This window comes from Marmota flaviventris, chromosome 7, assembly GCF_047511675.1.
Source record: "Marmota flaviventris isolate mMarFla1 chromosome 7, mMarFla1.hap1, whole genome shotgun sequence".
Taxonomy (NCBI): Eukaryota; Metazoa; Chordata; class Mammalia; order Rodentia; family Sciuridae; genus Marmota; species Marmota flaviventris.
Genome location: NC_092504.1, coordinates 141,242,385 through 141,256,365, shown reverse-complemented (window position 1 = coordinate 141,256,365; position 13,981 = coordinate 141,242,385). Strand labels below are relative to the sequence as shown.

Sequence of the window (13,981 nt, the reverse complement as noted above, 5' to 3'; positions counted from 1 at the left end):
TGTAATACCCAGCCCCAGGTATTTCACCATAGCAACAGGAAACAGACGAATATATGCATTTTGTGTAAACCGAAGTCAATTTGTTAGTATGTCGTTTTCTGTGTCATTGATTAAATGTCTTCCCCTTTGTTTACTCCAGGTTTAAGATCATGAATAAAAGTGAAATAAAAAAAGAAAGCAAAAGTCATAGAATTTATAAAATAATGTGACAGGTCAGCACTAAGCCTCGAAGGCATTCCCCAGAGGGGGACTTAACAGCATCTCCCAGTCACATGCTCACTCTGCTGTCCACTTCCTGGAGATCCCCCTTGCTGGATGGCACTCCCTACAATTTTTGGCCGAAGTTCTCACCCTGCCAGTCACGTTTGCCTTTTGAGCCAGTTTCTAGTATTTCAGAGAAAAGAAACAATACCAGGAACTAAGTAAATACATCAGAGAACCAACAAACTGTTTTTAGTTTACAAAAGCTAGTTGTACCTCTGAAAAAATCAGTGGAGGGAAGGGAAATTTGCATCTGTACTTTGTCCACAATGTAAACTTACTCAGTAAATTCACTAAACAAGTATTTCATACTTAATAACAAACTGCATTATTTTTTAATGTGTAATAGAGCCAACATCTCAAGAAAAGTGGTCCAATGAAAATGCAGTTTTCAGCCTCTGCCTTCTAAGTCTTCACAGTCCTGAGTGGCTGCCGCCTCAGTGTCCCTGTGAGCTGACTATGCGATGTGATTCTCTGACCCTCTAACACATGCACAGAGCTCTTTTCCTCGTCACAGGGTTTGCTCACCATTTCAAACTTAAGAAAATGGAGGTCTTGGAGGAGCACTGAAGAGAGGTGGGTGAGTGGCCTCTGAGGGCCTGCCACAGCTTGTGCCTTGCTTTCAAGACCTGGTTTTATGTGGGCCTGAGAGCTGGGGACCCCTTAATTCATGGCTGCTGACCACTTCGTACACTCCACACCTGAAGTGCCTGTGGGCAGCACGTTGGACCAGAGGAAGCAGAGGGCTGGAAGATGGGAACAGCAGCCAGTGAGTTTAGAAGATCCATGGGAAAAGGGAAAGCTGCTGGGCTTTGGAGAAGAAAAGTGCCATGAACTGACATTTTTCCAGGATTACCCTCACTACCAAAACCACAGGGGGCCAAAATAGAGGCCAGGGGCAATCCAACACAGGCAGAGAGCAGGGAGGCTTAGGTGGCGGTGGTGGCCACAGAGGTGTAAGAAACTTCTGGATCTGGAAGATAGAGTGAAAGGGTCTCCTGACAGAGGGAAAGTGCAGTGTGAGGGAAACACAAGTCATGAGTGGCACAGAAGTCCCTGTGCCTAAACATTAGACTGGCCATTGGCTGAGAAGGGAATGGCCACGGGTGGAGAAGATCTTACAGAAGGAGCAGGAATCCATTCTGCACATGTTTAGATGAATATTACATGTCCAAAGCAGATGAGCACTTATTGAGCACCTACTATCAACAGACACATCCCTTAGCCTTCTTCCCCTCTCACTAATGCTAACTGAATGTTGACAAGTACTCATGAATTAGGCATGCTATAAAATGTGTTATGAACTGTAATCCCAATGCACCATTATTCTTAAGCCTAAAAGGAAAGGAACCCCAAAAGGAATGTGGAGATCCTTGTTTTTGTTTTTCCTTAATATTTATTTTTTAGTTGTAGTTGGACACAGTACCTTTATTTCACTTATTTATTTTTATGTGGTCCTGAGAATTGAACCCAGGGTCTCGCACATGTGAGGTGAGCACTCTACTGCTGAGCCACAACCCCAGTCCCAAGATCCTTGTTTTAGTTGTAGTCAACACCTCAAGGTTTCCCCCAGAGTCTGTCCACATGACCAGCTCAGCTCAGAGCCCTAGAAGGGGCCCAATAATACTTTATTAACACTGAAAATGATTTTAAGATGGTACTGGGAGTTCAACCCCTTGGTATTGGGTATGTGAATAGAGAAGAACCTAATATGAGAAATTATACCTAACACTTAAAATAGTTTGATCTGGTTTTTCTAGTAAGTGTATACTTTGAAATTTCCATTTTTTAAATATTTTTTAGTTGTTATGTACCTTTATTTTATTTATTTTTATGTGGTGCTGAGGATCGAACCCAGTGCCTCACACATGCTAGGCAAGCACTCTACCACTGAGCCACAACCCCAGCCCACTATACTTGAAATTTCAACAAGAAAATTAAGTGATGTGACATATTTATACATATGAAAACCTGATCCTAAGAGCTGGTGGCAACCGCCAAAATCCTAATGGGCACTAATGGACTGGGGTTGAAGACGTGAGGAAGAGCCAACTGGCGTTTAGTTCACACAGATCCAGAGGTGGGACGCAGGAGCCTCTGAGGATAGGTGCACAGCTGTGCACATGCTTCCCGCTCGGCCAGCTGACAGGGCTTGAGCAAAGACCTCGGTGCCAACGAGCACAAAAAGGAGCTGGCCTGCTGGGAGAAAAGGCTCGTTTAGGCTGGAGTAGGAAGTGTAATGGGACTGCAGCATCACACGGGCCGCACCATGAAGGCCTTGAAGGAAACACCTGGACAGGGTTCTGTCAGAGGGCTCAGGAGCCAACCAGACCTCCAACGGCCACACTACAGCCACCAGAGCAGCAAGGGAAGAACACACACTAGATCATAATGTAAAGAGTCCCTGAATACACACCAATAAGTGATTAGGTTAAAAAACAGTAAGTGGAGAGCCGGTGCAGTGGCACACACCTGTAATCCCAGTGACTCAGAAGGCTGAGGCAGGAGGATCACAAGTTCAAGGCCAGCCTGGGCAACCTAGCAAGACCCTGTCTCAAAATAAGAAAAGGCGATGTCAGTGGTAAAGCACCCTGGGTTCTATCCCTAGTAACATAAAAATAAAAACGAAATGGACAATAAACCAATTTCTCTAAAAAATAAAAATAAAAATAATTTACACAGACATGACTCCCTCCAGGAGATGGTGGAAACCCTAAGGCCCCGTCCTGAGGCATGAACTGTTGCATGGGGACTTCCTTCCCCAGAGTTCAGGGAGGGAAGAGCAACTCTACTGTGAAGGCAAAGACCACCACAGCCAAAGAGCAAGGCCTGAGGACAGAAGGACCCTACTCCCAAGGCCTTCTTCCCAAACACTCTCAACCCTCCCACCCCAAGAAGAAGGTCAGGCAAAGTGGAGGCCATCCTGAATCAAAACTAGGGAATGCTAAGGAACTGCTACCACCCAGAAGGAACAAAGGAGACACCATGACTGAATCTGGTGTCTGGATGGGATCACTAAGTAAGAGCGAAGAAAAAAATGCATAAAATATGGAATTTAGGCAAAACTCTGTATCGACATTGATTTGTTAGTTCTAACAAGTGGACCCCTGAAATAGGAGAAATGGCATGGAATATGGAGAAATTTTCTATACTATCTTTACCCACTTTTTATAAACCCAACAGTATTCTAAAACTAAATTTTATTTTTTTAAGAAACTTTATCTCAATTTGATCATTACATATTGTACACATGTACTGAATTATCACATTGTACCCCATAAATACATGAAATTACAATGTGTCAATTGAAGTAAAAATAAGAATTTAAAAAAACTGACCCCAGGAATTCAAATACTACTGCAAAAAAAGAACCTCTCAAGTAATTGGATACAGTAACTCTAGCTTGATATGAAAAAGCACTGCATTTATTTTTGTGCTCTACCATGTCCAAATGCATATATGTGTTTATGTAAAACTGTGTTCACCAGAGTATAAAGGCCACATGACCATAGTCCCATTCTGAGCCTATAGCTGTGTCTACAGCTGGTATGTCATAAGTGATCAATAAACATCTGCTAAGCTGTGGCACAAATGAAACTGTTATAGTGAGTGTACAATAAAAATGTACAATTCAGTGTCATTGCAAAAGCTAAATGAGATACAGAGAAATGAGACCCGAGAAAACCCAGTCCAGGAGCCAAAATAACAGAACATGGGTTGACTTTATCCACGACTGGGTCCTAGGAAACCAGAGCAGGTGGCTGTTCCAAGTTAGAGATCCTTGCTTCCCGTCACGGAGGCTACTGCTGGCCAGGAAACCTGGACCCAATTTTGCCTTGATCCCTCACCAACTTGTATCTTGGATCAAGTTCTTTAACTCCTCTTGGCCTTAAGAAGCCTGGATTAGATGATGGTTAAGATCCTTCCAGTTTCTAGGAGACTCTGCATACAGTAAGGAAAGAAGTAAGAAGTGAAGGCGCTCTCCTCTGCTCCTGTGCCCCGCCCCCAGCACTCTGCCCCTCAGGACCCTGGTCCCCTGCTGGATTGTAGATTGGAACCTTATGGCCGTCTCCCCAGGGCCTGTTCTCTGGTTGTTTATCCTTTACAGTACTTTGATTCTGCAGTTTTGGCTCATGAAGGAGTTTGCTCAATAGGAATCAGAAAATGCTGCTGCTTACACCACTTCTGAGAATTAAAAACAGAGGTGATGTAAGAATCAAAGTTGAGGATTTCAGAACAAAATGAAAAATACAAATGGTGAAAAGTTAAAACTAGTTTTGGTCTTAGTCATATAAATTTGCTAAGATTGGTTTCAGAAAGCAGCAGTCATTCTCATTTGGCAGCCCCCTTTCATTTCATCTGGTATTTTCTCTTAAAAATGACACATGTTCCTCTGCAATTACTGTATATTTCTGACAAATTTGATCAGTATAGATTGTGAATCTGCATAATTGAACCCTCAAAAATCTTATTATTTTGCCAGGTGTGGTGGTGCATTCTTTTAATCCCAGTAACTCAGGAGGCTGAGGCAAGAGAATCAAAAGTTCAAAGCCAGCCTCAGCAACTTAATGAGACTCTCTCAAAATAAAAAATAGAAAGGGCTGGGGATGTGGCTCAGTGATTAAGTACTCCTAGCTTTAATCTCCAGTACCAAAAAAAAATGGAAAAAAAAAACTATTATATTTACTGTATTTATAGAATTCATTTCCTTGTTAAGACCCCTCAAATAGGAAGTTATTGTATATTCAAAACTAATTTTACAGTATTAAATGCATAGTCTCAGAGATTTTATATATCCTCTATTTGACTACTGTGTATCCACGCAAGTTAATGTTGAGCTATCTCGCTCAGGGTACCATGATCTGTAGCACTATGTAGAAAACAATGTACAACTTTCTAGTAGACAGATAAGCCACATTGTTTCATAAAAATGCTAACATCAAGGTTGTTTGGTGACTGAAAGGTGAAACTACAATCAACCTCAGTATAAGTGATTTTTCTTAAATAAGGAATTTTGTAAACACTTAAGAAATCACAGACCCTCCCTAATATTTATTCTGGGCTTCTGTTACTCATAGCAACAAAATTGATCCTGCTATGAAATGGTAAGTAAGCAGTCTGTTGTATATTGAAGAACCGCTCAACTCCAACCTACAAATACAGGCCCGGGCAGTTAAATATAGTCACCATTTGAACTTTCACATTTCCTAGCTTTTAAAGGCAAGAAGAGAGCCACAAGACGCATTTTCACAATGCTGTTCTTAACCTGATTGCATTGGGTCCATAAACACGTGAAGCTGTGTGGACAAAGGGCACAGCTGTCCTCCTGTCCTTAGCTGGCAGGGTTCCACCTCACTCTCTGAGAAGGAACTAAAATGTCTTAAAATCCCTGCAGGAGGCCCACTGGGATAAAATGCAGAGCCCCAGGGACATGTTGGGCACAGCTGACTGGAAAGGGCCCAGGATCGAGAGTGGGACGGATGACACCTTGGGCACGGCAACCCCAGCTTCTCCAGACCATGAGACCCGCCTGCATCCCACCAGGCACCATCAGAAAGCACCTCTCAGCCTGAGGACTGCCAGCCCACCCAGACCCAGGTGAACGGGACAGAACCCAAACTGCCGCTGAGAAGGCAAGGTGGCCAGCCACCAGGCTGACAGAAGACTAGACGTGCACTCGTGACCTTGGCAGGAACAGGTCCCCTGACGGGACCCCAAATGCACCTCAGAGTCAGCAACAGTCCTGGATCCTGCCCTTCCTTACAGGAGACTCACAAATCCTGAATTTTCAATTAAGCAACCGCTGTGGCTTTGTCCCTGCACAGAGTTTGTGATAAAACTTGTCAGCATTGCCAAACTGACGCTCACCGCATCAGCTTGGCAGAAGCCACCGCCTCAAGAAGAGTCAGCAACCCAGGGAGAGAGGCACATGGGGACTACAGAAACACCAAGGCCTCTGACAGCTCTTAGCCAAGGAAGAAACCAGAAAGCCCTGCGCTTCTAGGGGCAGGGTCAGCTCCAGGAAGTTCAGTTTCTGTTTACCAAGAAAAAGGTCAGAAGTCTCAGAATTCTAACCTGTCACAAATTCTGTAAGAATAAGACAACAAATTGGCAAATTATATCGTTATACACAATCATGTAACAACAAACCCCACTGCTGTGTGCAAAACTTAATGCACCAACTAAAAAAAAGCGAAAAAGAAAAAAACAGAACGAAACAACAGTTCAGTTTTCAGGCCTACTGTCCTTCAAGTCTGTCTCGTCTCAGAAGTAACTCATTTTAAAGATGCACTAAGAGAGAGCAGCTTGTTTGTATCACTTTTGACAACTTGGGGGCTTTTCATGACTATAGATGTACCAGGATTCCTGCCGTGTGGAGATGAACAGTGCCTCCAATGACATCTTACAGGGCCACTAAGATCACAGGTCACCGGGTCTTCTAACCTCTACGCCTTTGTTAGGGTTTGGATCTTTGATGTCCCCACAAAAACTCATGATTTGAAAGCACAGTACCCAACACAACAATGTTCAAAGGTGGCACAATTAGATTGTGGGGGCTGTAATCTCAGTGGATCAATCCATTTGATGGATTAATCCATTTGATGGATTAATAATTTGGACAACTGGTGGCAACTGTAAGCAAGTGGGGTGTGGCCTTGGACTATATCTGTCCCTGACCCCCGCCTCTCCCTCTCCCTCTCCTTCCCCACCCGCCCCCACCCCATGCTCCCTGGCTATGGTGAACGGAGGATCTGGCCTGCACCATGCTTCCCTCGGGTCCAGAGCTCTGGAGCTGGACAACCATGGACTGAGACTCTGAAACTGTGTCCAAAATAAACGTTTCCTCCTCGAAGTTGCTCTTGCCTGGTATTTTGGTCACAGCGATGGAAAGCTGACTCACACAATCTGTAAGACCACAGGGTAGTAACGAATCTCAAGGCCATCCCTGTGCTGATTAGACAGACACAGAGAAGGCTGGAGCTCTAAGACCCCGCGACTAGCGCGTCCATGGCTGGTTACCACAGAAGCAGACGCCTCATTGCCTTTCTGTCCTCTTACCCTCGACTGTCTGAAAGCAGCCACACCACACTGCTGCAGATGCCATGGCCATCCGTCACATCCTGAGGCCAGGCAGGCGAGAGCTGTAAACCCCTCTTCCTGACTCTACTGCACCATCAATGTCACCCAAAATTATCCTGGTTCACTGTTCTGGAAACATTTAGAATGCTAGTTTGGTAGATTACCAAGCTGACAACAGTTTGGTAGGAAAAAAGCCCCATCAGCACAGGCCTCCCCGGCAGCCCCAAGCCTAACCCAATCTTAATTCCCACGTGCTGTGTTTCTGGGTTACTTCACTCACTTAGAACTTCAGGCTTTCCATCTGTGAAATAAAGAGGACACGAGTCCTCTATTTAATAGGGTAAGTGTGAAGATGAAATGATAGAATGCATGTAGGACTCCTAACAGATTTAGTAAATGCCAAGGCCAGTGGATGAGCAGCCGCATGCGCCCCAGGCGCCACCTGCAAAGCCAGGCATTACTCACAGAAGCCAGGAGCCTCCCGTCCTCCTTCATGGCCAGGTATCGGTTTGCACACAATCCCTTGATGGACACAACCCCTCGGTCTTCGGCTTGAAGCTGGAGCTTGACTGTAAATAAAGGGGAAATTACTCTTGTGGCACCAGAGAGAGAAGAGCCGTAGCACAACACAAACAGGACCATGGTGCCTGCCACCCACCAGCCCCCTGAAGGGCAGCGCCACTGGATCAGGGTGGGTGGGGGCCACTGTGCTAGAGCAGGAGCTTCAGAGCCCCACACATTGCTCACAGCTCCCTGCCCACTTGGTACCACCAGTGAGCAGAGGGGGACAGATTGGGGACTTGTTCTTTTACTACAGATCAGTTCCATCTGGCCTGTTAGCCCCTTCACATTTTGTAAGTGAACATATTTTCAGAGTGCATGGAAATGTCGGTGTACCATTTGTGCCAACGTCTGTGCTGCTGCCTTCGCTGATACCCTGTAAGAGTCATTTCTAAGCAATTCTTCACAAGTAGAGACTGTCCAGCTGCTCCCTGCAGGCTTCAGGCGCACCTCCTTGACATCTGTACATCTCATCTCCAGCCTCCCCTCAAAAAAATACTAGTGCATTTATCTTTCCTTATGGAAGGAGTGGATAAATACCTTTTTAAAGTAGAAAAATAAGTGAATACTTCATTGGATTATGCAGTGTGATGAAAGATTTCCAGAGTAAAAGCCCCTAAGGAGGATGACCTGTTACACTATATTATTAATATTAAGAGGGTTGTGTGGAAAACCCAAATGTTATTTGATTACAATGATAATGCAAAATGAACCAATAATTATCTAATTGAAATTTAAACAATGTTAAACATTTCTAGTTTGATATTCAAAGGCAGCATTTGCCTGCCTATAACAAAATTCCCCAGAATGTATTATGGCTAATAGATTTTACACAAAAAACATATTTTCAGGTCAAATAAATTTAGGAAATTCCTGGTGAAGCCAGTTAAGTCTTTATTGCCAAACTTTCCAGAATTCTGCTTAGCATAACCTGCTTTGTAAATCATCATGAGGATCAAGTATAGAATGTTTATCAAATTTATTTATTAAAAAAAAACAAGTTTTATCTTAAGTCGTCCTATGACCTATGAAGGAATTATTGAGCAATAAAAAAGTCAAAATTTTAGAAATCAATAAAATATTATCTGGATAACATTAGGAATGTGAAATTAACTTTTCTTAGTGTTTGTAAGTAGCTAGAGGAACTGACCAGGACATCACAACTTTTGAAAGATGCTGAAATAATTATTAAATGTATTAGATGTATCACAATAATCATGTTAAATTATTTTCCTATAGAAAACAATATAGGACCTGGGCTGTGGCTCAGTGGTAGAGCCCTTGCCTAGCATGTGCTAGGCCCTGGGTTTGATCCTCAGCACCACATAAATAAATAAAGGCATTGTGTCCATCTACGAAAGAAAGGAAGGAAGGAAGGAAGGGATAGCCATATACAGACAAAATGAGACAAGATACCTGCCATTAGCTTTTCTCTGGTGATAAAAAATATTTTTTTAGTAAAGCGGGTAGGGCCAAGCATGGTGGCACACACCTATAATCCAAGCAACTTGGGAGACTGAGGCAGGAGGATCAAAAGTTCAAAGCCAGCCTCAGCAACTTAGCAAGGCCCTAAGCAACTTAGTGAGACCCTGTCTCAAAACAAAAAATAAAAAGGGCTGGGGATGTGACTCATGGTTAAGCACCTCTGGGTTCAATACCTATTACCCAAAAAATAAAAAAATAAAGTGAATAGGAAAAATAAGACTGGATTGTTTCAATAGGTATTGGAAGCATGGATTCATTATTCTATATATTTTTATGAATGTTTGAGAAATTACAACAAAAAAGAAATCAAGCCCTGTGATTCCGTTGGTGACTCAATGTCTGCTTCTCCTCTGCTCAGTCCTCCTGGACTCCAGAGAGCACAGCATCTTACTCAGGCAAAATTCTTCCACCAAATCTTTATTCCCCCCTAGGCTGGCCTCCAACTTGCATTCTCCTGCCTCAGCTTCTGAGTCCCTGGGATTACAGACCGGCATCAAGCACACCCAGCATTGTTCTACTGAATCTTAAAAGATGGTACAAAGCCAGGCACAGTGGTGCACACCTGTAATCCCGAAACACAGGAGGCTGAGGCAGGAGGATACAAGTTGGAGGCCAGGCTGGGCAATTTGGCCGGACCCTATCTCAAGGTCGGGATGTGGCTCCAGGGAAGAGCACCTCTAGGTTAATCACCAGTCACAAAAATAAAGGAAAGAAGAGGGAAGGGAGGGAGAGAAGGAAGGAAGAAGGGAGGGAGGGACGAAGGAAGGAAGGAAGGTGGGAGGGAGAGGAGGGAGAAAGGGAGGGAGAGAAGGAAGGAAGGAAGGAAGGAGGAGGGGAGGGAGGAAGGGTGGGAGGGAGGGAAGGAAGGAAGGGGGAACGGAGGCAGGGAGAGAAGAAAGGAAGGGAGGGAGGGAGGGAAGGAAAGAGAAAGAACACAAAGTAAAAAGAACGTAAAAGCTAAATCATCTGAAGGACTCTGAGTAAGGGTTGCACCCAGGTCCACAGGACCGGGGCCTGCTGGATTGACCCCAGGAACTCCGAGCGCACTGGCTCACCTCCTGAACTCCTCCACTGCACAGTGCTCGCTGCGCAGGCTGCACACCTGACCACTGTGCTTTCTCTCTGTTCCTTGTGGGTGAACTGCCTGTGCTCCAGCCTGCCACGCCTACTTGTGAGCCACTGTGGGTCCCATGCATGACTAGGGCATTCGTGTGCCCACATCGGCCCTGGCCCCACGGCCCTCTGCGGGCTTCTCGGGCACTTCTCACTAGGAGCCTGGCCGTCACAAAGCAACACACTAACCACAGATGTCTGAAAGCGTTTTCTTTGGCATGATTTGGGGATGGGGAGGTAGGGATCAAACCCAGAGACGCTTACCACTGAGTCACATCTCCAGCCAGCCCTTTTTATTTCTTTATTTTTTTTATTTTGAGAAAGGGTCTCACTAAGTTGCTGAGGCGGGTGTTGAACTTGCAGTCCTCCTGCCTCAGCCTCCAGAGTTGCTGGGTTACAGGTGTGCACCATCACATCCAGCTGACATATAATTTTTTAAATATAAGATTTAAAGATAACCAGAGTCTCTAACAAGAAGTTGAATAAGTCACAAAACCATAGATTTTCTTTTAAAACATACTAAATTCCACATACAAATGACATCTTTCCATAAAACAGGTGCACAGCCACCTTCATCTCGGACAGGAGGGGAGCAGGAGAGACCAGCAGGACTTCAACAAACTGAGCAGCTGCTGAGGGGAGGGGTCCTAACCTGAGGAGCCCTGATCCAAGGGCAGATCCGTGCTCACCAGTCAGTCCTGGGCATGGAGCTGGCCCCAGGTGCAGGTGCCACACAGCAAAGGTGGCCCAGAACACGAGGTCCTGCAGGACCCCAGCTTGGCTGATGAAAGCAGCACGGAACAGGACAAGAGCAGAAAGACCCCCAAGAACCTGGGTCTTCACCAAGCACAAAGTCACAGAGCAGCAGGACAGAGACCTTCCAAGAGGCGGATGGAGTTCAGCAAGGTCAACTCCCCATCGGCCCCACCCACTGGCAGCTGGGCTACTGGCAAACTAGGATGCTTGGGAACTCCTGACCAGCCCAGAAAGGCAGGAGGGGAGGAACAGAAAGACAAATAGCAGGTGGGATCACTAAAAAACAGCCCCAAGACAGCGGATTTGAGCCCAGCCATGTGATTACACTGAGTATGACACTCCACATACCACTGACAAGCAAGAACTATCAGTAAGATTTTTTAAAAACTCAACTATGTCATTTATAAGAAAAGCACTTCAAGTTCTAAGATACAGGAAAGCTGCATGTACCCACGTGAGGCAGAGATATGAAGTGTACCCCTGAGTACCAGAGAGCGAAGAGGGCCATGTTGACATCTGACCTCCAGGATAAACAGGGCGGCTCTGTGACAAGAGGTTCAGACACACTAGGAGGAGCAGTCACCTTGAATGCACAGCACCTAGTACAGAACTCCAAACCACCTGCAGCAAAAACTGACCAAAGAGAAGAAATAAACCAGGAATAGAGAGAGGAAAAGCATGGTCCATCAACTGGACCCAGTGGCCTTTCTTTTGCATGCCTAAGACTTCACCTAAGACACCATTCTCCTGTTAACGTCATACTGCTTTGCAAACTGGTAAACAGTGAACCCTTAAAACATGGAAAGCCACTCCATGCCCACCTGCCCCCTGGGCTTGACCGGTTCAAGTCCGTTGACTCCATCTGAGAAGGTCTTCCCCTCAAGTCAACAGTTGCTAAATAATGCTGAGGACCCTTGCCCTCAGCTGTCGGTCTTTCTGGTTTAATCTGTAACATCCTACCTGAGATATGGTGTGCACACCACACTACTTGCCCTCTGAAGCATGCATACGAGTCTATGGCTTTGAATACATTCACAGACCTGTGCAACCATAAATCACAAAACATTTTCATCACCCACACCCTTTAGCAGTGACCCTCCATGTCCCCAACACCACCACTGCCAACCTTAGGTAACCACTAATCTACTTCCTGTCTTTGCAGATTTGCCTGTTCTGGGTATCCCATATAAGTGTAATTTTCAAAGCACAGTCTTGTGACTGACTTCTTTTACACAAAAGGCTTTCAAGGGTCCTGTGTGCTGTCCCACACACCTGTACTTCATTCCTTTATATTGCCAACTAACAGCCCATTGCATAGACAAACCACATGGGTTTCTCCATTCATCAGCTTATGGATATATGGACTTTGGGTCCACTTTTTGGTTACATAATGCTGCCGTGAACATTTGCGTAAGAGATTCTGGGTAGAATGTTGTCACTTCTTCGGGTACATATGGAGGAGGAGAATCACGAGGATGTATGATGACTCATGTTGAATCCTTTGAGGAACCTAGTTTTCTAAGGCAATGGCACCACTGACATGCCCATCAGCAGCAAGGGGAGACAGCTGCTCCACCTGCTGGCCAGCACCTGTGACAATCGGCTTTTGTCTTTTAACGAACCATCCGGGTTGGGTACAACTGTGTCCTTGCGGTTTTGGTCTGCATTTCCCTCTGGTCTCGCGAGCTCCCGGGCCAAGGCCAGGTCTTCTTTGGGGAAATGTCTGCTGGGACCCTTGGCCCCTTTCTCCGTTGGGTCCTCTCTGTACTCCTGAGCAGGCTCGGATGGCAGCACTCTTCCCTAAGCGCTGTCCTTCACTCTAGAGGGCACTCCCCTTGACCCTCCTGCCTACAGTTTCCACCCACTCAGTCCATTTAAACTAGGATGAATGTTTAGGTCACAGCTCTCTCAGTCCAATCATCTCACCTCTGAAGATTCCTGCATTAACAGGAGCTTTGGGGACACCTCACATCAAACCATAACAGTGCCATGTCACATGTGAAGTTGACCTTCAGGAGAGCACAGTGTAGGCCTTGGAGACAGAGATCTCTAACACTCTGTAATTCTAAGATCACTTTAAAATAAAAAAAATTAAGTCAAGATAAAACACAGATCAACTATTGGAAATGATTCACGAATGTGCTTAAGAATATGTGAAAACTAACTGAACTGGGCGCTATGGTGCACACTGTAATCCCAGCAATTTGGGAGGCTGAGACAGGAGGGTTGTAACTTCAAAGCCAGCCTCAGCAACTGAGTAAATAAAACAGACAGGGAGGGGAATGTAGCTCAGGTTAAAGCACCCCTGGGTTTAATCTCCAAAACCAGAAAGAATAAAGAAATAAAAACACTGGATTTCTTTATAGCTACAACAAACTATTGGAAATGGTATTTTTAAATGATTATAGAAATGATATTGTATATGATAACAAAATGTATCTAGGACTTTTATGAAAAAAATTGTAACACTTTTTGAACTCACTTTAAAATAACTCACAGGGGATCTACACGTTTACAAATGGGAAGATTCATTACAGTGAAGATGTCACATCTCTCCCCAAATGAAAGAATCAGTACTTTTAATGACAGCATGGATTTGGGGCTCAGAACCATATTCAAAATCCAGCTTCACCAGGTAGTAGCTGAGCTAAACGTCTCTCCTATAGGATGTAAAATAATTGCTATTACCCATGGCTACAATGCAGATTATGTCTGTATGTGTGCG

At 44.9% G+C, this 13,981-nt stretch overlaps 1 protein-coding gene across 2 annotated transcripts in view; it reads right to left on the bottom strand.

Annotated features, from left to right (window-relative positions):
* LOC114108236 (fibroblast growth factor 2) overlaps positions 1 to 13,981 on the bottom strand; it is a 48,190-nt gene that overhangs the window by 11,172 nt on the left and 23,037 nt on the right. For both annotated transcript variants that reach the window (XM_071614716.1, XM_071614715.1), the window contains exon 2: positions 7,807 to 7,910. In XM_071614716.1, coding sequence (XP_071470817.1) covers positions 7,807 to 7,910 — 104 coding nt within the window. The remainder of the gene's footprint in view (positions 1 to 7,806; positions 7,911 to 13,981) is intronic.